The 26,480-nt window shown below is 33.2% G+C and overlaps 3 protein-coding genes across 6 annotated transcripts; 2 read left to right on the plus strand and 1 right to left on the minus strand.

Annotated features, from left to right (window-relative positions):
* Positions 1 to 321: 321 nt before the first annotated feature.
* Positions 322 to 3,984, plus strand: LOC114730723 (uncharacterized). Of its 2 annotated transcripts, none has more exons than XM_028917834.1 (4): positions 322 to 401; positions 1,983 to 2,161; positions 2,944 to 3,054; positions 3,530 to 3,984. In XM_028917834.1, exons 2-4 carry the CDS (start codon positions 2,045 to 2,047, stop codon positions 3,776 to 3,778), a joined length of 477 nt encoding a protein of 158 aa, XP_028773667.1. In that variant the 5' UTR covers positions 322 to 401; positions 1,983 to 2,044; the 3' UTR covers positions 3,779 to 3,984. The 2 variants fall into 2 exon arrangements, with proteins under 2 accessions (XP_028773667.1, XP_028773674.1); XM_028917841.1 differs by having other exon boundaries at positions 380 to 396.
* A 2,347-nt stretch (positions 3,985 to 6,331) lies between these two features.
* On the plus strand, positions 6,332 to 13,276 carry LOC114730690 (uncharacterized). 3 transcript variants are annotated; one of them, XM_028917802.1, is made up of 10 exons: positions 6,335 to 6,691; positions 7,723 to 8,064; positions 8,327 to 8,399; positions 8,526 to 8,638; positions 8,819 to 8,903; positions 9,132 to 9,204; positions 10,382 to 10,437; positions 12,226 to 12,291; positions 12,847 to 12,912; positions 12,998 to 13,276. In XM_028917802.1, the coding sequence occupies exons 1-10, from the start codon at positions 6,546 to 6,548 to the stop codon at positions 13,076 to 13,078; spliced, it is 1,101 nt and encodes a 366-aa protein (XP_028773635.1). In that variant the 5' UTR covers positions 6,335 to 6,545; the 3' UTR covers positions 13,079 to 13,276. The 3 variants fall into 3 exon arrangements, with proteins under 3 accessions (XP_028773649.1, XP_028773635.1, XP_028773642.1); XM_028917809.1 differs by lacking the exon at positions 8,526 to 8,638 and having other exon boundaries at positions 6,337 to 6,691; positions 8,327 to 8,416; XM_028917816.1 differs by lacking the exons at positions 10,382 to 10,437; positions 12,226 to 12,291; positions 12,847 to 12,912; positions 12,998 to 13,276 and adding an exon at positions 9,998 to 10,375 and having other exon boundaries at positions 6,332 to 6,691.
* Positions 13,262 to 24,873, minus strand: LOC114730679 (probable LRR receptor-like serine/threonine-protein kinase At5g48740). The gene is made up of 17 exons (XM_028917791.1): positions 24,861 to 24,873; positions 19,833 to 19,986; positions 18,938 to 19,475; positions 18,050 to 18,501; positions 17,846 to 17,963; positions 17,687 to 17,755; positions 17,507 to 17,575; positions 17,362 to 17,430; positions 16,975 to 17,046; positions 16,789 to 16,857; positions 16,468 to 16,703; positions 16,170 to 16,375; positions 15,576 to 15,702; positions 15,391 to 15,459; positions 14,420 to 14,609; positions 14,213 to 14,345; positions 13,262 to 13,633 (listed from the first exon to the last, which is right to left on the minus strand). Exons 2-17 carry the CDS (start codon positions 19,906 to 19,908, stop codon positions 13,427 to 13,429), a joined length of 2,700 nt encoding a protein of 899 aa, XP_028773624.1. The 5' UTR covers positions 19,909 to 19,986; positions 24,861 to 24,873; the 3' UTR covers positions 13,262 to 13,426.
* Positions 24,874 to 26,480: the final 1,607 nt, after the last annotated feature.

Genomic DNA, 26,480 nt, shown 5'->3' on the forward strand with positions numbered 1-26,480 from the left:
AAGATAAAATTAATTAAATTTTTATATTTAGAATTAAATCTCACCCCTCAACTAATTTTTATGTTAAAACTTATAGCCACTGTTTCATTTCACTGCTTTATCATAACACCTATTTGACTTCTAAATTAATTATCCATTATGGTTTTTAAACTCTATATATAATATAAAATTTATTTTAAATCACACTATTTATACATTTTAATTTAACTCATCTCATATTTCTGAAATGACTATCTATACCCTTCGCACCCTTCGCCGCTGAGTCGACGCTATCGGCTACTGTACTACACCTTTTCTACTGGCTGCAATGGTTCGCCCCCCCAGCTTGTCTTAATCAGTCGTTCGCCGTCGCCATCGTCAAGTCATTGGTCTACGTCAGCTCGGGCTCATCAAATGGTTATGTTGGTTTTTCTCAATCTTATTTATATTCTTTTTCCGCTTGTTATTCTCCTGTAATGGAGCCTGTTCAGGAAATCATCTGGTATCGACTATCGGATCTTTTCTTGAACAGGGTTCATGCCAAGGTTTGTTATGGAGAAGTTCGATTGCCCTGATGTGGGGTTTTAATAACAAATGTGGGGTTTTCCGTGAACCTGATTTTATGGGACCTTGTCAAATTTGGGTACGTGGCATTGAATGTCCAAAGCATGAATTGACAGTTCCTTCTCCGTACTATTTGTGGGAATTTTATTTTTAAATATCGATTTTATGGTCAGGATCTCTTTTTCAATTCTCGATTGTTTGTCAACATGTTAGCTAATTTCTGTTACTTCCCGCTTTAACATTTATCTCGTTCCAGTGGCATGCCAATTTGGGCGATTACAGTTGCCCGTTTTACTGTTATATGGATGTGAGGAGCAAACTTAGAATTAGTAGTCCTTAAAGCTTAGTATTCTTCCGTTTTTCAGTGGCTTTCACTCCTACCTCTCAGAATTTCCCTATCTGACGCAATTTTCTTACTGTGGTGTTTCTAGCATTCTACCTTATGCATATATTCTTTCCCTTTGTTTGTACTGCTTTGAGAGTCCGGCTGAGAATCCAATGGCTCCCTGCTCTCTCTCATGTCCTACATGGCAAAGGTTTTTTCTTGTAACCAAGTCTGACTTTGAAACGCTATATCAGCATTGAATGTTTTCTAAAATTTGACTCGAGCCAGGCCATTTGATGCTTGCTCAAGCGATAAAGGTGAGGTGGGGTGTGGCGTATGATCAAAGGTTCACCTTGAGATGTAATTTGACTTGAAACAGGTGCAAAGTGATTGCAAACCTAACTATAGAGGGGTAAATAATTGTAGCTTATCCAGGATTTTCTTATTAAACAAATATACAAGATTCCGTTACGGTATTGTTATGATTAGAAAAATTATATGAAGAACTAACTTTCTATATATGCATGCAGGTAAATTTTCCTGTAATTTTTTCCTTCAAATCATTCAAGTATAGCTCTCATTGTGTGTTTTTCTAACTTTTTTACTTTTAATCAATTAGAATTGTTATTCTTGATTAATAGTAGGCTAGTAGGCTCCTTGGTATTAATTGAATGGAGGAAACAAGCTTTTGGTGCCAGCTGGGAGCCTATTGGGGGAGGGGGAGTGGGAATCAAACCTCATTTATGAAGCCTTGCCTGGAAATAAGCACCTATAATTTCCAAGGAAGTGCCACTTGAACCAAGACTCTTGGAAAGACTAAGTGCCACTTGAACCAAGACGCTTGGGAAGACTAAGTTCTTTTGATTTCTTAAAAGTTGAGGTTAATGGTCATTTCTTTTATTTGTTTTGAGGATGTGAAATTAAAATGCCAAAGTCCTTTGGTTTTTATTTTTGGGTAACTTGTTTCCTTTATTTGGCGACTATTTTGGCTAGGTTTGATTCTATATGGCTGCCAAATGAAACATTGTAAATATATTCTTTTAGAGCTTTCAGCTGAATTAACATTCAATGAAGCTTTGCTTATGACAATTCTGAAGTGGACTTATTTTCCCAGGAGATTCCAAGGGAAAGAAAAAAAGAGAAGAAAGAAAAATTAGCAGTTGGTGACTTATCACCATGAACAAGTTGGTAGACTTTGGGAGGAGAGCCTTATTTTATGTGCGAGTCCTTTCTGGTTATGAACAATGGAGAATAAGATCTTGTAGGCCGCAGCTTGAAAAACGTCTCCAGCAGGTCTGGCATCCTTCCATATCTTAAAAGATATATTTTGGGTCAGTAGCTTTTCTCTTTCAGAACCCACGGGTGTGGTTGGTAACCCCTAAAAGCGCTTAAAAAAAATGCTTTCACACAAGTCAAGATAAAACTCATCTCATGTACTTACCTCGCACATTATAAAATTACTTCTAACAAGCTTATCCAAACACCCTTGAGCTGGAACTTGGGTTTTCGGTTTGAGTTGATGCTCTAAGCAAGGCCCAAGTAATGAGCACCATATTCTAAAATGTAAAAACCAAGGGACACCTCTCAGTATCTATTGAGAAAATGGGAGAAAGTTTTCTGCTGTTCTCAGAAAACAGCTGGGGATCGAAACCTGGGCATTTTTCAACTCAAAATGAAGAAATGATATATCTAGTAAGTGAAAGTTAGCGTAACATAGTTTCTGTAGAATACCAAAGGTGATTAATTATGTCAAGTGTTATAGATGTACCAATCTGGGGTACTAAAAAGCACTACTTCAACATGCGCCACATAAGGCGTGTTCTTGTTGAAGAAACTTTGGCTCTTATACTGGGCTAAATGATGATATTACATTTGTGTGTCATCATAATTTGTCTTCTGTCTTGTCATCAAGCTTGCCACGAGGGTGTAAATTAAGCTTAACGTATTTCTGTTCCAAGTGGGAAGGCAAATGGGGATTTTGCGCTTAAATGCCACTAGCCTAATAATTTGTCTTTTTACTGTGTAATATCTTCCTTTACGTCCTTTTGATGCGTGTGAAATTTTCCCTGGAAAAGGCACAAGAAAGGAAGGAAGCAGTTAGAAAAATACCTGAGCAGATTATTTTATCCGAGGTTCGTCGTATGGTAGAAGAGATGCAAGCTTTAAACAAGAAGCTTGAAGAAACAGTAAGTTGCATCTTTACTAGAATTTTAAAATTTGGGAACTTCAGATTCAAATAAATGTCCAAGGTTTTGCAGTATTATTTTAGATCAAATTATAATACCAAACTTTGTTGAACTTTAGAATTTGAACCATGTGAAAATAGCCTCCTTGACCTTGAAAACTTATCCAGAAATTCTTCCAATTTTTTTCTTTTTGGGATAAATAAACCTCAATTATTTTGTTATTTTACAAATGGAGCATAATATATTACTGTACCCCTCAAACATTTGTTTTTTTGGTGTGGATAGAAAACTTCTTCAAACTGAGTTATAACCCTTTAAATTTTAGGTCACGTGCTGATACATTTCTTGCCAAAAAAATATTTTATTCTTTTAGTGACAATGGGATAGACTAATGGCATGGGAATTATTTGCATGCATTTAAAAATTTTGGGATTTCCATTGTTAAAGGTGTGACAAAACACTAATTTTTATGCAGGAGGCAACCATTCAAGAATACTTCAAACCAATTGACAAGGAAGCTGAGATGATAATGAAGATGCAGCTAGAAGAGGAAGAGAAAACCATGACGGATATGATGAAGACAATGCATCAAGAAGTTTTGCTTGAGGAGGCTGAAGCAGGAAAGATCTCAAGTATGCAACAAGCAGAGGAGTCCCAGACCAAACAGAAGAACCCAACAGCATCCACAACCACTTCCACCACAAAGGAAGCTGAGATGAGATGACTTTGAGACCAGTGATGGTGACTCAAACTAGATAACGCATTTCTTGGTGAAATTTTGTTTAGTTTGAATATCTGAGACAGCTTTAGGGCATTGTTCATAGTTGTTGTGTTTTGCACTGTTAGTTATTTGATGTAATAATAATCGTACAAATCTGCTAGTGATATTGTGGTGGGGTTCAAAATGCCGTCTTGTATGAATGGTTCAGATTATTATAGGGAAAAAGATTAAAAGACAGAAAAATGCTACTTAAACTTCATAATTCCCAAATGGTATGCTAAATTTGAGAAATCCCAATTTGGTCTCAAATTGGGATTATCATGTAAAAGAAAAAGACCAAATTGCCCTTCATTTTAAATATTGTTTTTAAAATATCACAGCCTCCACTGGCCGACCAGTTACCAGAGCTCCGGTGACCGGCGGATAATTAGTCACCGGAGTTCTGTCAGTTGGAATTTTTTTTTTGAAAATTTTTACAATTTCAGTATAACGGTTAACAATTTTTGTAATGCTATTAACAACTTCAGTATAGTAATTAATAATAGGTTTTCTGAGAAATTCAACAAATTCCGGCGATCGGAAATAATTTTTTTAAAATTTTTTACAACTTCAATATAACCGTTAACTTTTGTAACGCTATTAATAACTTCAGTATAGCAATTAACAGGTTTTTTGGAAAATTTAACGAGCTCTGGTGACTGGAAACAATTTGTTTAAAATTTTTTACAACTTCAGTATAACGGTTAACAACTTTTGTAACTCTATTAACAACTTCAGTATAGCGGTTAACAACAGGTTTTTGAATTTCTTAACGGCATTATTAAAGTTATTAAATGCCACTTTTTGAATTTTCCGAAAAAGCTGTTGTTAATTACTATATAGAAGTTGTTAACTGTTATACTAAAGTTGTAAAAATTTTCAAAGAAAAACGTAATTGTTAACGTTATACTGAAGTTGAAAATTTTTACAACTTCAGTATAATGGTTAACAACTTTTATAATGTTATTAACAATTTCAGTATAGTAATTAACAACAGGTTTTCTGGAAAATTTAATAAGCTCCGGTGACCGGAAATAATTTTTTTGAAAATTTTTACAATTTCAATATAACGGTTAACAACTTTAATATAGCAGTTAACAACAGTTTTTTCGAAAAATTCAAAAAGTGGCATTTTTATAACTTCAATAATGCCATTAATAAACTCAAAAACCTGTTTTTAACCGTTATACTGAAGTTATTAATAGAGTTACAAAAGTTGTTAACCCTTATATTAAAATTGTAAAAATTTTCAAACAAATTGTTTCCGGTCACCGGAGCTTGTTGAATTTTCCAGAAAGCCTGTTGTTAATTGCTATATTGAAGTTGTTAATAGCGTGACAAAAGTTGTTAATGGCTATATTGAAGTTGTAAAAATTTTCAAAAAAATTGTTTCCGGTCGCCGGAATTTGTTGAATTTCCCAAAAAACCTGTTGTTAATTGCTATACTGAAATTGTTAATAGCATTACAAAAGTTGTTAACTGTTATACTGAAATTGTAAAAATTTTCAAAAAAATTTTTTTTGACCGACAGAACTCCGGTGATCAATTGTCGGCCGGTCGCCGAAGCTCTGGTAACTGCTGCCGTCAGAGCTCCGGTGATCGGCCGGCCAGTAGGGGCTGTGATATTTTAAAAACAACATTTAAAATGAAGGGCAACTTGGTCTTTTTCTTTAATATGATAATCCCAAATTGAGATTTCTCAAATTTAACATACCATTTGGGGATTATAAAATTAAAATAGTATTTTTCTGTCTTTTTTCTATTATTATATTATAATATTTGAAAAACAAAGGATGGAAGGCCATAACTCCCACCCCCCGCCTTGTCCCCCCAGGGACGGTCACAGTTTTAAGAGAATAATGTATAAATTTTGTTCAAAAGTATTTAAAAAACAGTCAAAAGATTATACACACACGTGTTTGTGTGTGGGTCTGTCGCACTTTTGGGTAATTTATTATTACTAAATAATTGGGCGTTTCTCAAGTCAACAATTTTAGGAGTATTTGAACGTCTCTAACCACACAAGTTAAAATAAAATTTTTCTCATGTACTATATTATAAAATTATTTTTAAAACTATGATTTAATTTTCATATAAATATCTCTGTTTATAATTGTGATATTTATCCTAATTATATTTTGCTTATTAAAATTATATAAAAATTAATTAATGTAATATAATTTATGTTTGTATCTATTATTATAAAAAAGTAAGTTTGATAGAAATTGTTGAGATTACATGTTCTCAGGTCATGGTTATAATTTTCAAATTTAAAGACAAGTCAAAAACTAAAAATCAGAACTTCCAAAAATAAATTTTTACTTTTCTTTTTAAACCTAAAAAGCATAATAATAAAAGAAAAAACTGTTATTTTTATGTAAATACCAAACACAACAAAGCACATTAGCTTTCTCGACACCCATTTCATTTGCATGAGCCTTCTAATCACTAACTAGGGTTCGCAGACAATGATCATAGTAACTTGTTCTTTTCATTCTTACACAAAATCCAATTTTGTTCCTGGTAAATTCTAGTCACAAACAAACAAGACAATTCCCAGAGAATCCCTATCGAGAATATCCCTGTTATCTTTTGATTCGCAGTCCACGTACCTCCACATGGACCAGAAACTTCCGCTCGTCTCTGTGCCAAATGAGCACATTCCAACCCATCAACACCAGACTTGTTGCTGGTGGTGACTGGAGTTGCTCCAGCTCCAAGAACATCTCCAATGGCGGTTTTGGCACAGGGCTTAACGTTCAATCTGTGCATAACACATCCTAAAATATGTTATATGAAGCAATTGAGCTGTTTCCCCGTATGCCGCAGACTGTTTGCCAACAAGAATGAACCTGTGCTTGTCTCGCGCCTTTCCAGGTTCTTGCTTATTCTTTTGATGTGCATCGTCCATTATGTTGCTTTTCCTCTATTTGAAAACTTTCTTGACCTATTCATAACTTATTCCAGTGGCACTTAAAATGGTTATTGCCAAAATTGAATTTGTTTGTTGATTTTGAATGGATTGAGTGTTTTACGTATTCTTTGTACAGAAGTTTACACCTTTACCTTTCTTGTTCTATTTCCATCCCTTTTAAGGGAATGTGAGGCACATGATACCTGAGATTAACTTGTCAAAAACAAATGAATTCATAATTGCCAAGACTTGCTTCCAGAAAAGTTGTTCTCTTCTTCTGTCTTCTGTGGGCTATTTATCAATAAGGTTGATTAAACGGCATGCTTGTTTTCTTCTGTATTTAATTTATTATTATTTTTCTAAAAATTTTCTTTTACTCTTATCAGGGAAAGCTGTAAACTAGCCATATTGCGTGATTGATTTGAGTCTCAAAGTTTCAGTTGTGCTATTGAGCCAATCACTTAACATATAGGTTATTATGAATATGTCTTAAATTTCTATTATTTATGGAAATTTGGGAATATAGGTTTTGTGGGAACAAGATTATTACGTCCACAGAGAGTCAACTTAAGATTGCTTCTCAAGAATTTTATCCAAATGTACTGTGGTTGAAATAGGCTGAAAGTAATTATTATCATTATAATTATATGCTGGATCGGATATTACATCTGTTCTTCTATACCTATAATCAAATAGTGAACTCTTATGTGGAAACTTTGACCTTTTCTTATGATGTCTGAGATAATGTGCAGATTTTACGTAGAAGGTCACAGATATTTTGTTGAGGATTGTGATATTTAATTTGTTAGAAATATAAGGCTAAAGGTTAAGAAGTTAGTTACCTTTTTTAGCTATCTTTGTTACGCAATAATTTATTTATATATGTTATAAATATAGCCCACTTTGGGAAGTTCTTTAGTTATTCTGCTGCTCTTTCTCTGTTTCTTAATTGCATTTGTATTCAGCATAATGAAGCGATGTTTTTCAACTACAGAATCAAAACTAGAAGCTTTAAATACGATGATAAGGAAAGTTATGAGGCTTCAAGATCTAAAGATATGCTAGAAAGTCAAGGTAGCATCAAGAATGAGGTGCATTTAGACGGAAAAGAGGGTCATAATTTTGGAATCCCATTCCTTGCTTTGATAGCAGTTGCAATGGGCATAGCTGTAACGGCAACGCTAATATCCATTTACCAGCAGCCTATCCTTGGATCATCTTTCGTCGTGCAGTCTCTTTCTGAAAGCTCATCCTCTTCAATGGTTGCTCCAGCCACTGCTGGTTTCAGTTTCCAAGCTTTTGGATACAAAATTATACTTCCAGAATATGCACCAGGGTATGCCTTGTGATGATAGATTTGCTATGAATTAGTTTTATTCAACATCTTAGACTTGGAATCAAGCAATATTTTCTAGTTAAAAGTACATGTAAGAGCTGGCTAGTTTATAGTCCTTTTCCTCCATTGCATGGGTACTATTTTTAATTCTCCTAGTTAAGGAGCAGAGCATTGTAAAGAAGACTGGCCACTCTTCTGAATTGAAATAGCATCGTTCCATTGCTATCTAATCGATGCTACCCTTCATCTGAACTTCCTGTAGATGGATCTACTTCTGGTTGCTTATGGCTGCAGGATGTGGACTTTTCATTAGTGAAGAGGCTCTAAATGTTTGGGTCTGTCTTTTTCACTGGTATTTCTGTTTTACTGGTACTTTTCATTGTTAATTTTTCTGTAATGATATACTTCTTAGTTTCTCTATTTGTTTGAATCCTTTAATTATCTTTAAGCAATTAATTTAGGTTGGCATATCACTATCTCGGTTTCTGTCTCTGGATGGAACATGGAGGTCTTTTGCGGAATCTTTCTCAAGGAATAGTTCGTATGTGATATCAACAGTTTTCTGGGTTTACTGGTAGTTGGCTACTCCATCTTAATCTGCATTTCTTTCCTTTGATTATGTTATTTTTGTCAAAGAGCTGGTACTTCTGAAAATTCCAGTCAAACCATGGCATCACATCTAGCTACAGTTCTCTTGTTTCCAAAACTTGTTGATCATGGAACTTGAATTTTACTTGGCAACTCTGGATTTCAGGGGTGTTTGCATTAGCGATATGGTGCCCTTTTACTTGGGGAAGCTTTTCAGACGGTCTGGGGTATCTGATGATGTTTCTACAAGGGTTAGTTCTGCCTACTTTATTCTGTGCTCCAATGGGCTAGATTGAGATCATACATTTGGCCAAAAAAAAAAAGTTCATGTTACTGTGTTAGTCCAGGCCTAGGTCCTTCTAACCCACCTTGTTTTTTTTTTTGGGGGGGGGGGGTTCATGCATTTTCTTGGTAATTTTCAATCTTATCTGATGATTTTGTTACTTTTGTAAATTTTTAATTTCTGGTGATATTTGTAGTTAGGAATTGGCAAGGAGAAGGCCCTGGAGATCACAAAGGCGGTGCAGAAGTATGGCAATCTAATAGGTTTTGGTAAGCTGAAGACCTTTGCTATCTCCAATGAGTGTATTTTGGTTTAAAACCTTTATGTGCATATAGTTATTAAATATTTGTTGACGCCAAAATATTCCCAAATTAATGACGTAACAAATATTACTTATTTGATAAAAATCAAATAGTTAATTATTATAGTAATACACAAAATTATGATGCAAGATACTCCTCCGGTCTTTAATATAGGACCTAGTTGTTGAGTTGATTTTGGTCCTAAATATAAAACCTATTTTTCTCATATTTATCAATTTTTCTTAAGTTACCCCTATAAATACTCCCTCAACCATAATCAAGTAGAAAAGGGAGAAAGGGTATTGAAGAAGATGATTATGGTGTTTTAGGAAAAATATGTCATATTTCTCATAATTAACTAACTTACCTAACTTCCTTAATCTAATCAAATTAGTTAAATAGGTCTTATATTAAAGACCGGAGGAGTATTACAAATCTCATGTTTGTAACCGTATAAGAACCCTCTTTAATTTCTAGGAATCATCTGTGGCTTCAATTGCATCATCATCAACACCCCCCCCCCCCAGGCTTCCTCCCTTCTCATCCATTCTCTCTGTGACTAGATCCCTAGTATAGTGTTGGACCCTGAAGTACTTGTTATATTATTGCATAGTTCACACTTTATATAGGCAGTTGCAGATTCCCGTATCATCTGCTCGTCCTAATTATTGACTATGTCAATGTCATTCCTGTAAGGTTCTCACCAATATTTTTAGTTCTTTATTACCATATCCTCACAAACGTAATCATTGCATTGCAGACAAATATATGATGAGTGGCCATGTATTGAAAGATTATGCTTTTATGAATTACTAAACCAAGGAGCATTTTTCCTCAAAGAATATCTAAAGGGCGAAGTAAACTCATCCTTTGTGTGGTTTGAGTTGAGTCCCTGTTTTCACTTACTACTCACCTGATCTTCACTTAGTTATTTATTCTGCTTGATCTGTCCGGAAGGCTACATGTGATTGTTAGGTGTCCTGAGAAACCCGTAGAGAAGATGCCAAATGGTAGTTTGCATCCACAAAAACCACAGTTGGGCAAAGTGGAATCCTTTTCTTTTATGTCTATAATATTTTCTATTTTAAAGTTGATTTAGTTCTTTGATTGATTTATGGTGTTCATGTGACTTGTATTTTTGCAGTTGAACGATTTTCCCTTGGGGTAAGGAACCCCACGGCTTTCCTAGCAGGTGCCATGGTTAGTAACTTTGTTTAATGTACTTGCAATCGAGTTTTACTGTGGTCAGTCTGATTTTGATGTATAAAGTGAGGACAAATGAGTAATTTTTTTCCATGGTAAGGTAGGGTTTTGATCTATAGCCCTCCAAATTATGGATAATTGAGAACATCTTCATAATTATGCCCTCCTTTTCCCCTTTACCATTAGGATCAATCGCCTAGAAATTCTCCTTGAGTGAAGGCCCGCATCAGACCCCGATATTCCCACAGATAAATTCTTTTAAAAAATGGATCTATATTAAATACTTGCAGCAAATTTTCCTTAAGTCCTGATGATGATTAGATTCATTTATTTTGGTTATAGGTTTTGAAAGTTGAGGTCATTGTCTTATCATTACCATGTGGAAACATAATGTTCAGATCTATGCATTGGGATAGCTAGCCTCTGTCCTCTTGTAGAGATGATAGGGATATTCATTAACTTCTTAAACTGAGAAACTCAGTGGCATGTAGCCACAGTGGCGTTTTAATCTTTTCTCCTTGAGGGAGGGTGCGGGCTCTAGTCTGCATAGGTGTGTGTAGTGTGTTTACAATTTAATTGTCCATAGTTTAAAAAAAAAAAAAAAACTACTAAGAAACTCACGAGCTATGATGATAAAATTTTATCTCTTTCCAGTATTTGTTGAATTATGCCTTGAAGAATGCTATTTTGTCGAATTTGGCAGAAGTCAAGTAATGATGATAGAGTCCAATGTTAAGGGTAGTTTACAAATTCGCTATTTGCAGTTATTTTTAATCTTCAGTTTTAGGTGGTTATATTCAGTTATCCTTTGAGACTGTTACAGTGGGGTTATTTAAATATTACTTATTGTCAGTTATTGATAATCCTTATCATAGAATGTAGGAGGTTATTGGGAAGTTATTAGTTGGTTATTCACAGTTATGTTTTCAGCCTATTTAAATCTATTGTATGATGACATTAGTTGTGTGAATGAAGTATGTTATTCAGGAATTTCCCTCTTCTCTCCTAGGATTTCAGATACTGATTCTAGGCTCTCTCTCTCTCTCTCTCTCTCTCACTCACTCACTCAAACACACATCTCTCTTCTACCTTCTCATCTGTTCTTTCCCCTCTCTTCAGTCTCCCAATTCTTATTCTCTCTTCTTCGGAATCTAACAAGTGAACATAACTGTTGTTACTTACGTATTGCCTGGGTTAGAAAATAAATGACTAAAAGGAAGTGGAAGATTTTCGTGGTTGGATGTGCAGTGTTTAACTGTTCATGAGAGGGAAGAAAAGGTTTGGTGGATGATGGATATATGTTATATTTTATATTCATCTTTTGTCTGGACCACAGACACACACACACACACAGAGTTCTTTTCACGACTGAGCTCCTTGATAGTTTTCTTGTTCTTGTTGAGGAGTTAGTTCTTCTAATTTCTTAAGCTTCAGTCAATTTCACATGTTAATCTATGCTTTATTGAGGAGTTAGTTCTCCTAATTTCTTAAGCTTCAGTCAATTTCACATTTAATCTATGCTTTTTGGTAATTATGCTTGCCCTGGTTAGAGCTTTTCTGTACTCTGTAAATGTTGTTTCTGCTTTTGTCTGTATCTGTCTTGATTGATAGGTGATACAGATTAATTCTGGGGAATAACCACTGGTCCTTTTCCTTGTTTTGGTTTTTGTTCATCTTTTTATTTTGAAAAAAAAAATCCATTTCCGTTTAGAATTATTAATCCTTTAAAGGATTAGGAAAAATTAATCTCCCAGTCCATAATAAAAGGCTTTTGGTTAAATGCAGGGCATATCTCCTGAGTTATTTTTTGCAGGAGTCTGTTGTGGTGGTCTATTCACACTTCCCCTTCAGGTGAATATATTTTCACTGGGAAACATGCAGGATTAATCACAGCGGTTATTATTTTTCGCTGAATAATTTGTTGATAGACTTAGGTCTGTTACAATACCTATTAACAATCTAATTCTTGGGACTTGGATGTTATTGCTCAGTCAAATCTCTCGTTTTTTTTTTTTTTGGCTTCTTCTTCCTCTTCTTCTTTCTTCTGATTAAATGTTATTCGTATCTTTTTTAAGGCTCTGACTTGTTGCTTGCATCAATGAGGGTCTTCTCAATGAAAATTCAAGGCCTGGAAACAAAATCCTGGGAGTTTCTCCCAATCTAGATGCTCAATTTAAATAAGCAAACTATGATATTTTTTCTCATCATATAGCTTATCCTTATTTACGGCTTTGCACAGGTTTTAGACAAAGCAATAACTAGAGAGTAGCCAAACAGATAATCTACTTCAATTTTTATTCCTTGGGTTTGTCCGAGATGATTCATGATGGCTTTAATTATTTCACTTTAATAGATCCCTTGCAATGTCATAACTAACATGAGTTTTCCCTTTTCTTGTATGGTCAGCTCGGAGTAGGTTTTCTTTTGAGAGAACGCCCTATGTTTGCTCTTGCAACTGTTGCAACTGTGATGGTATGGTATAATTGACTTGTGAGAAATAAAATCCATATCCATATACTTCTTAGAATGTGCATACTTAACATGTACTTTTATACAGGGAATTTGGACCATTTTTCCATATGCTTTGGCTGGATTAACTGCATTATTCTTCTATCTTCGAAGGCGTTCCTCTGCTTAGTCATTGAATTACTTTGTAGGTCAGCTTAAATATTATCATGTATATGCGATCAATTGACATGTAAATTTTAATTGTAATCATTCTTGAACATATTCCTGCTTTCGGAGGGTCATTACCTTGGGAAAATCACGAAGATATTATGGAACTTGGGTGTTGTACCATTTTTCTGGAGATAATCAAGTGGAAAATGGCAAAATATTTCATCATAACTTAATATATTTATATTACATTGATATTTCTCATGTTTTCTTTGCTTTGAGAATCCAACTTTTCCTTGCACTCAACCGTGAGTGTTAATATAACAACATAATTTAGTTTGATCTGGAGTATTTTTAACTTCACTATCGTTTAGAGAGACTCAAGGTATCTGAGCTGAATATCATAGGCTTCCTTCAGTTCTGCTAGTACTTCTGCAATAGTTGGTCTGAGTGATGCATCCCTTTCCACTGACTTCACAGCAATGTAGGCGGTCTTCCTCATGCTCTCGAGATCAAAATTTCCTTTTATGCTGTCATCCACAATTTCATATGCTTCTGCCTGCAAGTAAGGTTTTGCCTGCAGTTGGTTGTTAGGAAAAGGAAGATGTAAACTCCTCAAAGTATACACTAATAGAAACAAGGAAGAATTATAAATAGGGGCAATATAGTAACTATTTGTACACTCAAGAACAAATGCTCAAAGAGTGCTTATTCATGTGAATTTTGAACTAAATAGTCACATTTTCACTTTACTGGGTGATAAACAGTAAAAAAAAAATGATGCTTATTCGTGATTACTCCATAAAGGATAGTTAAGAGATAAGGTTTCATATGGGCTTTCCCTTGCATTTTTGTTTGTTTTTTTAAGTGAAATCAAGCTTTCTTTATGGTTCTACCAGTCTCAATGACTGAGTGGTTAGAAGTCTGATGTTTCTTGCTTCTATTCTCTCAACTAAAATTATCCTGCATAATTAAGCCTATGTCTTTGTCCCTGATTTAAGCCTGAAGGCCTTTCATGTGAAGGGGCATGCTGAAGATTATAATAAGAGTAATAATTTGTCATTACTTAACATCTTCAACTTTTGAATGGAGGTGGTCTTAGAAACCATGTCAAGCTATTGCATTGCAGAAAAGCCAAAAAGAAGATTTGAGTTACCCATAACACCAAATTGAAAGAATCAGGAGATCCAGAGTGATTCAATGGCTCTCTCCCACAGATGAGTTCCAAAAGGACTACTCCAAAGCTATATACATCACTTTTCTCAGTGAGCTGTTGGGTGGAATAATACCTGTACGTAGAAACAAGTTTAAAATAGCATAGATTTTTCAGGTAATCATTATTTTCTTGATGCTAGGAACATACTCAGGGTCTAGATAGCCAGCAGTGCCCTTGACAACAGTGGTGACATGAGTTGCATCTGCCTTGGTCACTTGCTTAGAGAGGCCAAAGTCACAGACTTTTCCATTCATCTCCACATCCAAGAGGATATTACTGCACTTGACATCACGGTGTATGATTCGTGGTTCACTTCCATTATGTAAATAATCCAATCCTTCAGGAATGGAAAAAGGAGAGAAAGAAAGAGCCTTAGGCATATAAGTATAAACATGACTTTCCTCCATCAATGAAGATACAAACACACCCATTGGAGCGACAGAATCTAACGTTGTAACAACATATTAACTTGTCCGTAGTTGTTGGAACAACAGGAATGTTTCCTTTTGCTTTATTGGCTCATGCTCGCCAGACATGACTTCGTTGGCTTAAAGATGGATCGTTGAGGTAGCTTTTGAGATTACAAATATGTATTTGTAGTCGTCATGTTTTTCAAAATTTATGTCACAGTTCGTTGAGGTACCAGTCATGTCCGTCTGATTTTTGTGTCACTATTTTCATATTACAAGTTTCGTTTAGAGATGTCGGATGCTTGCAAAGACATTGGATGGGAGAATTTGAGAAGGGTTACCTGTGGTACTAACAAACATTCATCTCTTGACCTAGACCAGTTCTTATTTAAGAATCTAGGTTATGTTTAATATGAAGCATTGACAATAAAAGATAAGAATTGGGATTAGGATTGAGAAAAACCATTAAATAATATTTAGTATGAGTAATTTCTTGTCATATGGAATTAAACAATCCAATGTAAAGGGGATTGGGGAATACCACATCCGCCCATGATATTCTCCAATTTCACATATATGGATTTGTCTAATCCCGAGTAATAAGTAATCATTCATACTAAATATTCTTTTAACATATTTTTTCAATCCCAATCCCAGTTCTTATTCTCATTTTCAATGTTTTATACCAAATGGGAATCTAGTTTGTACCTTTTGCTGCATCCACTGCAATTTTCAATCTTCGAACCCAGCTTAATGACCTTTTTTGGCTGTTTGTACCTGGTAGAAAAGAAAATAAGTGTTAGAACCCTTGAACCTGACAGCATATGGGAATATATGAAGCAGAAATAGTAGAAAAGATAGGGCAAAATTTTTTGTTCAAGCAAGTAGAGTACCGTATAGATGATCAGCTAGTGATCCACCAGCCAAGTACTCATACACTAGTATCTGATGCCTTGATTCATGACAGAATCCTTCCAATGACACAAGATTTTGATGGCGGATTTTTGACAGAAGATGAACCTAAGCACAACAGAAAGTTGAGAGAAAGAATTAACTCACCAAAAGGGAAAGAAATATGATAGAATCAAGGTTCTCAGTAATAGATATGGCAGAGAGACAACATAAATGATTCAAGATAATGCTTAAGAGGTATTTGATTCTTCCTTTAGTAACAAAAATGAAGCCAATGCTTTTCATGTAATTCAGTGAAACCTTTATTTGATAAATTATACTCATTGAAAACTTCCTTTGAGCTCGCACCAAAGGGGAAAACAATCCAAGAATCATTATGATAGAGGCAATATGAGTTCACGTGCAAGCTCACTTAAGAACAGTTCTGCAGACCGTGTTATCGGCTAACCTAAGGGGTCCTAGAACGAGAGTCTAGTGCACTACTTTGTTAGAGATGTCCTTTTGTCTAATCTGCAAGTTAGCTCAATTATAATGCCATCGAAAAGATTGTTGTATGGAAGTCTTAATTAGTGAACCTCATTGATGAAAGAATCAGCTCCTAGTTGGGTTTTGTCCAGCCGAACTTTGACAGCGACTGATTTACCATCTGGAAGCTTTCCATAGTAAACTGATCCAAAACTGCCTCTTCCTATAACTTCTTTAAAGTTTCCAGTAGCTACTTTAATTTCTTTGTATGAAAACACTTTTGCTGCACCCCAGTTCCTCATATCAATTTCTGCTCCTGGAAGGTAGAAAGAACATCTGTATAACACAAGAAAAGCTAACGAAATACGCAGGCAGTAAAAAAAAAAAGAAATAAAAGAAATTGCATACTTGCTGTGTGAGAAACTTCATATCTTCTTTTGGTCATGTGTAGCAGTCCTGAAAGTAAGATCAAGAAAAGCACAAGTGTGGTTCCACCAACCAAGCCTAGTATAATTGCTAGATGTTTATGTGATTTGTGCTTCCTTCTGGGAATTATTGTAACTTGTGGCGTCTCAATTGAAGGAGTGAATGATTCACCATCACATATGGCTGCAGAGAACGAAAGACACAAATTCCCAGATGTTCTGCAAAAGGAAAGAAACAAGGTATCAACGTGCAAAGTTTTAAGGAAGCAGATCTAATACTTCATCTGTTCCCGTTCCTCCATACCTGATCTCTATGGTTGGTTTGTTCAAGGACTCTGGTAGTGGACCTTGTAGCTTGTTGTTTTCTACATTCCTGAAGAATGTAAAGCAATGTATTATACAAAGCAAAGAGACAAAGTAAAACAAATGGAAAGGCAAAAATTGTCATATGATTTTATTAGATTTTTTTTTTCCCTGATGCTAAACTTACAGAAAGTGGAGGTTTTCTAACTCTCCCAGGCTATCAGGAACCAATCCTTGGAGGCTATTGTTATGCAAGTCTCTAAAAATACAGTGAAAAAGAAAAAGAATGTAAGATTAATGTTTCACTTTGCATTTGCAATATCGTTTTTGAGATAGAATATTTTGAGAGAAGAGAATTATAATCAGAAGTATAGTATTCATAGAACTATTAATCGACTTTTACGTAGTTTCTTAAACTCATAAGATGAAATGGCATTTGGACATGGCATTGGAACCTTCGTAACCAAGAAGTCCACTTGGCAATTTAAGCTTATAATCATATCAGTATGATTAGTGAAGAGTTCAAACTTCTTAGGTCTGAAGTCTTGTAAACATTAAGAAGTTTTGAACTTACAATATTTGAAGGCTAATCAAGTTATCCAGCTCCACTCCAAAGGATTTTAGCTTATTGAAACTCAGGTTCCTGAAATTTTTGAGCAGTTGTTAAATATCTTCTGCATAAAACCAAAGGTCAAGTTCTTACTCTTGGGAGGTATTACAGTTTCTCAAGTTGTTGCAGGCTACCCAAGTTCTGTATTTCACCAGCAAGCGATGTGTTGTGCAAATCTCTGATAAATAATTAACGCCAAAACAGATTAAAATAAGAAGGGAAAGAAAAAAAGAATATGAGCACACGTATAAACGACATAAATGAAGTTTTTCTAGCTGAGGAAATTTACAATTTTTTGAGGTCCAACAAGTCACCAAATGTAGGAGTAATTGATCTGAAATTTACACCAGAGAGATCCCTGGAAAAAAAATAATTACTACTATTAGATCATTTATTAAATACCTGGAAGAACCATTGGTTTGGAGAGGAAATAAAATGAGACACACACAGTGATGTGACAAGGCTTCCTTCACACCCAATATGATCCCATGGTGAAGGAGAGCATGGATCATCTTGCCATCCTAGATCCAACCCAGCTGACTGCTGAATAACTTGTAGTGCTGAGACTGGAAAAAGAACAGATCATCAGTGTATTAAATCAACTGTAGCGAATTTGTAATAATGTGTATTCTCAGAAAATACGGTAAGGCACCTGTGGTTGAAGAAACTTCAGGTGGAATATCAACCATCTGATATACCTCAAATGCATTGATTTGAGGGTAAAAGCTGATGCTCTTTAATGTTATATTCAAACTGCTGATTCCCTTTCGAGTCACATATAGAGCACTGATTTCTGTACTATTTATTGTGTAGTTTGATTTTATGATATCTCCATTTATGAACACATCAAAGGTGGGAAAAACAGGAAGTATGCCGGCAAAATAAAGAATGATATAATAGTCCCCTACTGCTTCAAGAGGGAGGTTATATGTCAGCAGATTTCGCCGTGCCAGAACTCTACTGGTTTGAAGAACAGCAGCCGGTGGTTTTTCCATCAGACTGGACTGATTGAAAGTAAGCTGAACCTTGAATCCAGTTGCAATATGAAAGGGTGTAAAACTTCTATCAGCTTCCCATATTCTATCATATGGATCCAAAGGGTACCTGTGTTTTACAATGCTAGACCTTGAGATTATAGTACCAAAAAATTTGAGAAAGTTACAAATACTCCCCTTTAGTTTTGAGCCATTTTGCAAGCATTTCCATCGATTTTGAAAAGCAGGAAATAACTCCTTCAACTTTCACCCATCAAGAGTTCAAGATTTGATTCCCTTTATCCATTCTATTAATCATATCAATGAAAATGTCATCTCAAACTCTGTCATTTGTCACACGACGGACTATCATTCGATTAGAAATAGCAAATGACAGAATTTGAAGTAGAATCTTCATTAGTGGAGTTAGAGGAAACTGGACAGAAAAAGTTTCAAGTCCTGAAGAGATATTAAAGAGGATGTTTGTAAATGGTATAAAGTTGAGGATATGTACTTTCAATTTCTCTGACAATATTTATATCGGAAAAGGACATGATGGTTCTTACCGGATAGACTCATTAGCGTATCCACAATCAATTCGATAACTCTTCCTCAGCAACTTATTTGAGAAATCTTCCATGCCATTTGTGTAGGCTCCTCGAGGAAGTGGTCGGATTTCGAGGGAAGAAATTACAGGAAATCCACTATTTGAGGTAGCAAGTAAACAGAAGGGCAGCGTGTCCTTATTGACAGTCCATAGAAACTCTTCAGTCCATGGATCATCTTTAGTAAGATTTACAATAGCAGCGATGGCTGTCCCAAGAGAGACAGAGAATGTAGGAGGATGTTTAAGTCCATCATAGTTGTTGTACACAAACTTAGCTCTAACAAGAACAAGACTTGTGGCATTGCTCAATGGTAATTTATAGCATTTCCGACCTTGGGAATCCGGGAAGAACCGAAGAGAGACATTTGATGAGGAATTATTATCAGTGTAACTGATGGCTGTAGTGCCTGTGCTTATGTATGCAGTGTCTGGGGTCCATAAGATGTTTGATGAGTCATTGAAACTGGTTCTTCCACCACAAGATAGACTTAAGAAACCTGTCCCATGAATGAGAAAGATCTGCTCATGTCTTTTCATATATACGAGGAATAAAGTTTCAGCTCATTTTCTATAAAAAGAACCAAAAAAAAAAAAAAAGCTTGCTCTGACGTGTATGACTTGCTTGACATTATATAAATTCATATCTAATCACTCATTCTGATGTGCTCTATTGGTCCTAATTTTTAGATGAAAACGTATCTATTTTACTGAAGTGGTCTGGGATCTTTCAGCTCACCAAATGCTTTAGTTCAAAGAATTTGGAATTGGCATGTGAAAGAAGTTAAATGCTGAAGAATTCTGAATAAGAAAATGCAGGGATGAATGATATCGTTGAGAAAAGTACAAAACCTTACCATCTTGATCACAGAAAACGCCAACCCAGAAGCTAAACAACAGAAAGAAGCCAACCCATGAATCCCAAAACTCCATGAAACTCAGATTCCTATTTTGGAGCCAGCTGCTTTTCAATGTCTTCCTCAGAACCAAATATGCTTACAACAAACTAGTCTGAGTCAAAGGAAAAATTGTACAAATGTTTGAATGAATAGACCCATGAACATTGATCACTTTAAGGTGGCACTGAAAGAAGAAAAATGAGTGAAGAATGATTGAAAGGGACAAAGGAAAGCTTAAAGGAAGGGAAAAGTACGCCAAGTTGGAAAATATATCCTGTTTTGTTAGGTGACAGCATCATTGAAAGTAGAATAATGAAGAAAGAAACACTATAGAATGATGAAGAAAGAGGAAATAACTATGAATCCAGAAGAAGAGGTAATAATTAAAGAAGTTTTGTTGAGTCACTGGCACTAAGCAATGATCATAGTTAGTTATGTTGCCATACTACTATCACTATCTTTACTATCACCATACTCCATAATCAGTGGTGTTCATATATTTATACTGAGTCTAAGATGAATCGCATTATTTATAGTTTGATAACAGTGTGACTCTCTATGTTTTTAATATATATAGATTATTAATTAAGATGACAGTATTGATTCAGGTAGAAGTCCTTTATATGCATTTTTCTATGTATAAGGAGCTATAATCAATTCTTTATGAAATTAAAAGAAATAATTGTAAAGATGTAAAATAGTTTTATATTTATAATAAAATAATAGCAATTATTTAATAATGAGTGAAAGATATAATAAAAATAAATAGAAAAACGTTGCTTAAACTTTTTTTCCTCCAGTTTTTGGTGAAAAGATGGAGGCATGCTTCGCGTATTTATTGGAGGTACGCTAGGCTTCAGATTAAATATAGACCCTCAAATGCTTTTTGTTAGAGTGATGAATGTAGGCCGTCGGATGAAAAATGATAGATGAAATAAATCTAAACCGTTATATTTATTTTTAACTTCTATGTAAACTTTCCTGTTTTGGAAAATTGAGAGAGAGGGTCTCTCTGTAAACTTGTGCGCGTGTGTGTGATCTTTAGGAAGTCTCGTCACAAGTAGTTTTCAATATTCCTCTGGTCCTATTTTTATAGGACAGAGAGAGAAGGATTTTTTTAGTTTTATTTATAAGTCAATTCATTAAATTTTTATCATGAATGTACTATATTGTCCTTTATTTATTATAGTACAGATAGTTATTCTTTTCGAAAGATATATATATTAAAGAGAAATAAAGTTGAAAAGTTGATATATTTTAATAAAGAGTTAATACAGTTTAATGTTTTTGTAAAACATATTGAAAGTGTCTTATAAATAGGACCAAAAGAGTATAAATTAAATCACTACCACAAGTTAATTATGGATATTAATTTCTAGTTTCTCAGATAATCAAATTGAGTTTGGTTCTAGATCCAAAACTCTTGGCAGCATTATTAGCCAGAAGAATTAAAGCTGTGATATCAGAAATCAAAGCTTAGAATACAAGTTTTAGTGTCAGTCAAATTAGTCATAATTGTTAGATCTCTTTATTTTATTTTATTGCCTTTCGGCTTTGCTTTAAACTTCATACAAAGTTCAATCCACTATGTAAAGAAAAATAAACTTGTCAACGAAGCCATAATCAATGCCATTCTATTTCTACTTCAAGGAACTGAGAAAGATTCACTCAATTGTCTCATGATTCTCTTGGATAAATGAAAATATAAAATAAGAAAAAAAATTAAATTATATAAAATTCTCCCAAACTTTGAGCCAAGCATAAGTAACTCTCTTAACATTTAAACCTTAATAATGAACTGCCCTAAAAAAAATTTGTGCAAATAATCCTCAATCATCAATTATAAACCCCACAACTTTGAGTGACATACATATAACCCACTTGAATTGGAAAAAAGAAAAAGTTCATTTGAACTTTTTTTTCGATATATTGTATTTGACTAAATCATATTCAAGTTTTATCAAAACCTAACTAGAAATAGCTCTCTCAAAAATATTTTCTGCATTCATAGATACTCCTCCAGTCCTAAATGTAAGACATATTTTATAGTATATATAAGGATATTATATTTACGACTGAAAGAGTACTTAAACTTTTATTTTTGTACTTAAGCAGCCAAAGCTCTTTTTAATAAGATCAACGCCTGATAATAACTCTTTCAAACTCTAAACTGTATAGATAAGTAATGAACAAAACTAATAACAAAGCAGTTAAGGATTATTGTAAAGTTTTGAAGATAAGAATATTACCTATACATAATATATAAAGTTTAGGAGTTGTGTATAATTTATTCAATAAAAATTAATCTTATTGATAGAATTTTTTTTAATAAATTTAGATAAAAGTAATAAGCATATTAATAAATAATAATATTAAATTAATATATAATAAACGTTACGCATCTTAAAGTTGCCAAAGGAATCGTGAAGTGCTATACCGACTTACTAATTTCTTAAATAATCATGGATTATATTATCATAAATTGTGTGATTTCTTGTTGGGCCGGTTAAATTATAATTGTTGCTTCCTTGTGTTTAAAAAAAAAAATCATCTTAACCAACATAAATTGAGTTTAGTAGAAAAGACTAATCTCCCATATCGTGATAAACGAAAGTTTGAATTCTCATTAGGAGAGGCAACCATGTTAGTGTCTCCCAGTGTATCAAACATAATTGCTTTTAATAAGAGGATATTTGTGCCTGCCAAAAAAAATCACATTTATGCAAATGGTTCTGTATAAATATTTGTTTTTCAATTGAAAAATCATTTAGATCAAAGAGAGATCACGTTTTATATATATATATATATATATATATATATAAAAGAGAAAAATTTATTCTAATCAAATTTTCTTATTATGATGACTTAGATTGATGAAGCAAAATTGATTAAATGTCGTTAGACTGATGAGCGCACTGATTAGGAATCGAGAATTACAAATTACGTTAGTTTGAATAATCAATACATATTGTTTATATAAATAATTAAGTTCTGTTACTGATGATTACATCCACCTCGACCCTTTTTTTTTTTTTAATGAAACAAAGTAAATCCACACAATGAATCATTACTGAATGAATTATTAGTCGGCAATTCTTTTGAACTTATACTAATACAATCTTTGATTTTTTTTCCCATATCAGTCATTATAATTGAATTTATATATTTACTTTTTTGTCGTTTATTTATACATATTTATTAAAAAGAAAAATATTCTATAATATATCTAAATCTAAATATAATTTATGTATTATTTATATGATCGGTCTAAATCTAAAATATCACTGAGTAGATATATATAAAATATGTTATGTATGCTTCTTCTTTTTTTCATGTTATCATCAGCTAATCCGGTTCGGGGTTCATGACTTTCTTTCCTTACAAAAGTGTCTCCTCTAAAACTCTAATTCGAGATCCAAAAAGATCTTAGGAAACCAATTTATTTTTTAGAATAAAAATAACATTCTTTTAATTTAATAAATTTAAAAATATACACTATATTCAAATTCATCCAAGTGCGAAGATGGCATTGCTACTAAAATAACTTGCCATGAATTAAAAAAAAAAATTTGTGGATCGACTAAGAGTGAACAAACCTAAGTATCCCAATTGGCTAATTTTTTGGGCTTGAAGTTTGCCCAATGCCCACAAATTTAGAAAGTATCTTGGTGCCCCTGGGCACTTCGGTGGAGTCTGCAAATACAAGCCGGTTTTATAGGGTCATAATCTTAAATGGGCCAGTTTTGTAAAGTTGAAATTTTAAAACATCTCATTTTTCTAAGCTCAACCTTTAAACTAATGGGCTCAGAGCATACCCACAAGCTTTTGGCCCATTTAAAGAAAATATAATTTTTATATTTTCCATCTGTTTTATAAAAAATAAAAATAAAACAATAAAATTACTAAACATTCATCATATTTTAAACATTCATCAACCTCCAAGAACATCTAAAATATCTATCAACAAACAACAATATTTAAAAGTTTCATTAAAAGTGTAAATGTGCAATAAACAAACATATTATTAATTTTTAAAATTTTGTCATCACTATTATCAATTACTCTTATTATGAGTATGCTCTTCTTTAGTGACAAAAATATCAAGTTTTTCTTTTTCATAAAAATTTTACTTTTAAATTTCGCACCCTAGCTATTAATTAAACAAATTATTTTTTAAAACCAGATAAATCAAATCATTTTATGAACTTTAATTTCAAAATTATAATAATAACTAATAAAAAAATATTATTAACAATTAAAAAATTAATAATATTATGATTATAAAAAAAATTGAAAAAAAAAACAAAAAATATAAAAGGGCCTAAGTGGGCTAGCCCTTGCCTCTGCAGGACTAGCCTGTTACAAGGCTAGTTCTTTTAAGCTTGTTTCCTATTTGAATGGGAAAATTTCAAACCCTCCCTCACAAATTTTGAATCTAAATGGGCCAACCCGACAGGTATAACCTGTTTTCTCAGCTATGGGTCTCAGTTTATATCAAAATATTAGAAAAGGTTGGATCAAAAGCTTCGAGTGTGGAATGCTTTAATTTTCATCTCAGGTGAGGAGATTAACATTAATAAAATTCGTCTCTATTACTACCTTCGGTTAGGGGATGTTTGGATTAACTTTTTAGAAGTGATTTTATAGTATAGAAAGTAAATATGAGAGGAGTTTTGTCTTAACTTATGTGAAAGTATTTTTTCTTTTAACATAAGAGCTATTTAAGAATTTGATTTGGTCATAAATATAAGACATCAATCCACTTTGTCTTCTAAATTTATAATTCATTTTTCAAGGCAGCCCTATTAATTATACATATTAAGGGATTTCCATCTAAAGGTAGTGATGATCCAAAAAAGTATTTTAGAAAAATCAACTTATATTTGTTACAAATAACTAATTTAACTAACTTTCTTGATCAAATTAATTAAATAGCTCTTGTATTAATAAACAAAAATGGTATTATTTGTATCAAAAGTTTATCACCTTAGTTTCATGGGAAATCATGATTTCATAGTCTTGAAACTATGGCTTTGGCATAATTAATCAATTCGTGGGTGTTTGGGTGCTCTTCTTCAAAATCATGGTTTTTGAGTCAAACAAGTGCATTTTTTTCCCTTACATCCAAAACACCCACTTAAAGATGGGTCTAAGAGGATGCACCTGCTAATGGTAACTTGTGAAATTATCATGTCATTTTGATCAAACTCCATCTCCTGAGCATGGGAGATGGGAGGATGATGGAGGAAGCAAGACCAGTCTCTTTCCCATTTAAAGGAACAAAAGTTATACTCCCTCTTATTCTAAATATAAAACTTGTTTTGTAATATAAATTATATTATAAATAGATCTTATATTTAGGATCGGAAGAGTATTATCAAAAAAGAGTAAAGTACATCTTTAATCTTTTGACTTTATACAATGTTTTATTTGATCTTTTTAATCTTCTAATTCTTTCCTGGTTACTCTCAAAAGTTAGAGGATTAAACTATAAATATGTTTTTATTGATTATTATACTATTAAAATATATGGTATTACAACAAGGTTGATTTTTTTTCTTTTTGCAATGCAAAGGTATCATCTTGCTAGAGATAATTTTTTTTGAGATATTATTGAATACTAAATATAAACATATTTTTTAGCTGAGATTTAAATTTTAATTAGCCACATTGTGAGAAACTAATCACTTCCGCTAGATTCAATCTCATTGTAACAATATTGATTGTATGATTGAATAAATCATCTAATTAAGTTCAAAATGGTACAGAATTAGTGAATCATGCAGCCACCTTGACCCCAAAAAAAAAAAAAAAAGGCACATGATGATTGAAAATAGTCGATCAAATTCAACATTACATATTTATAAGCCGTCTGAGGCTAACTCGGATGATAAGAATGGGATGAAGTACATATAAAGGCCAGAAGTATAAACTTTAAATTATGATAATATATTATCTCTAGTTGTAAATATAAAAATTAGATAACTAATTTACATATATTAAAAAAATTAGTTAAGTGGATTATTTGTAATAAATAAATATTGTTTTTCATAAAATATCACTGTTATGTCATATGCATTAGAATCATCTTTTAATAAAACTTCTTAACATGTATAATTACGGCAGGAAGATAAATAGTGGAGATATAATGGATTGAATATTATCTATCAGATTAAATCTCCAACTAACTCTTATATTAAAACTGAAAGTCGTAATAAAAAAAATGACATATTTATTTTTAAATTGAGTTGAGGTCATGTTTTTACAGGGGAAAAAAAAGTTTATTCCACTAAAGTGTTAGGGTGTTGTTTTACAATTCAGAGATCCTATTATTGGCCATGATCTTCTAGAGCTATATGTCATCTAGCTATCTTAATATCTTAGAAGTAAATTACTCCTTCGATTATTAATATAGGACCTAATTATTGAATTGATTTTGGCTCCAAATATAAGATATATTTATCATATTTATCAATATTTTTCTAAATTATTCTTATGGATACTCTCTAAACCATAATCGAGTAGAAGAGGGTGATGTGATATTAAGAAAGATGATTATAATATTTTAAAAAAATATGTCATATTTTTTATAATTAACTAACATAC

This window comes from Neltuma alba, unplaced genomic scaffold (assembly GCF_004799145.2).
Source record: "Neltuma alba isolate B1F8T4 unplaced genomic scaffold, ASM479914v2 tig00002511_pilon, whole genome shotgun sequence".
Classification (NCBI taxonomy): domain Eukaryota; kingdom Viridiplantae; phylum Streptophyta; class Magnoliopsida; order Fabales; family Fabaceae; genus Neltuma; species Neltuma alba.

What these genes read in the sequence shown, in the direction of transcription:
- LOC114730723 (XM_028917834.1), top strand. Translation starts at nt 2,045, where the DNA reads ATGAACAAGTTGGTAGACTTTGGGAGGAGAGCCTTATTTTATGTGCGA. An exon ending in TTGAAAAACGTCTCCAGCAG is followed by an intron (nt 2,162 to 2,943) that starts GTCTGGCATCCT and finishes TCCCTGGAAAAG; the next exon opens with GCACAAGAAAGGAAGGAAGC. An exon ending in ACAAGAAGCTTGAAGAAACA is followed by an intron (nt 3,055 to 3,529) that starts GTAAGTTGCATC and finishes ATTTTTATGCAG; the next exon opens with GAGGCAACCATTCAAGAATA.
- LOC114730690 (XM_028917802.1), top strand. Translation starts at nt 6,546, where the DNA reads ATGGCGGTTTTGGCACAGGGCTTAACGTTCAATCTGTGCATAACACAT. An exon ending in CTGATGATGTTTCTACAAGG is followed by an intron (nt 8,904 to 9,131) that starts GTTAGTTCTGCC and finishes TGATATTTGTAG; the next exon opens with TTAGGAATTGGCAAGGAGAA. An exon ending in CTTTCCTAGCAGGTGCCATG is followed by an intron (nt 10,438 to 12,225) that starts GTTAGTAACTTT and finishes GGTTAAATGCAG; the next exon opens with GGCATATCTCCTGAGTTATT.
- LOC114730679 (XM_028917791.1), bottom strand. Translation starts at nt 19,908, where the DNA reads ATGGAGTTTTGGGATTCATGGGTTGGCTTCTTTCTGTTGTTTAGCTTC. An exon ending in AAACCAACCATAGAGATCAG is followed by an intron (nt 16,704 to 16,788) that starts GTATGGAGGAAC and finishes TTCCTTTTGCAG; the next exon opens with AACATCTGGGAATTTGTGTC. An exon ending in TGCAGTGGATGCAGCAAAAG is followed by an intron (nt 14,610 to 15,390) that starts GTACAAACTAGA and finishes CCATTCCTGAAG; the next exon opens with GATTGGATTATTTACATAAT.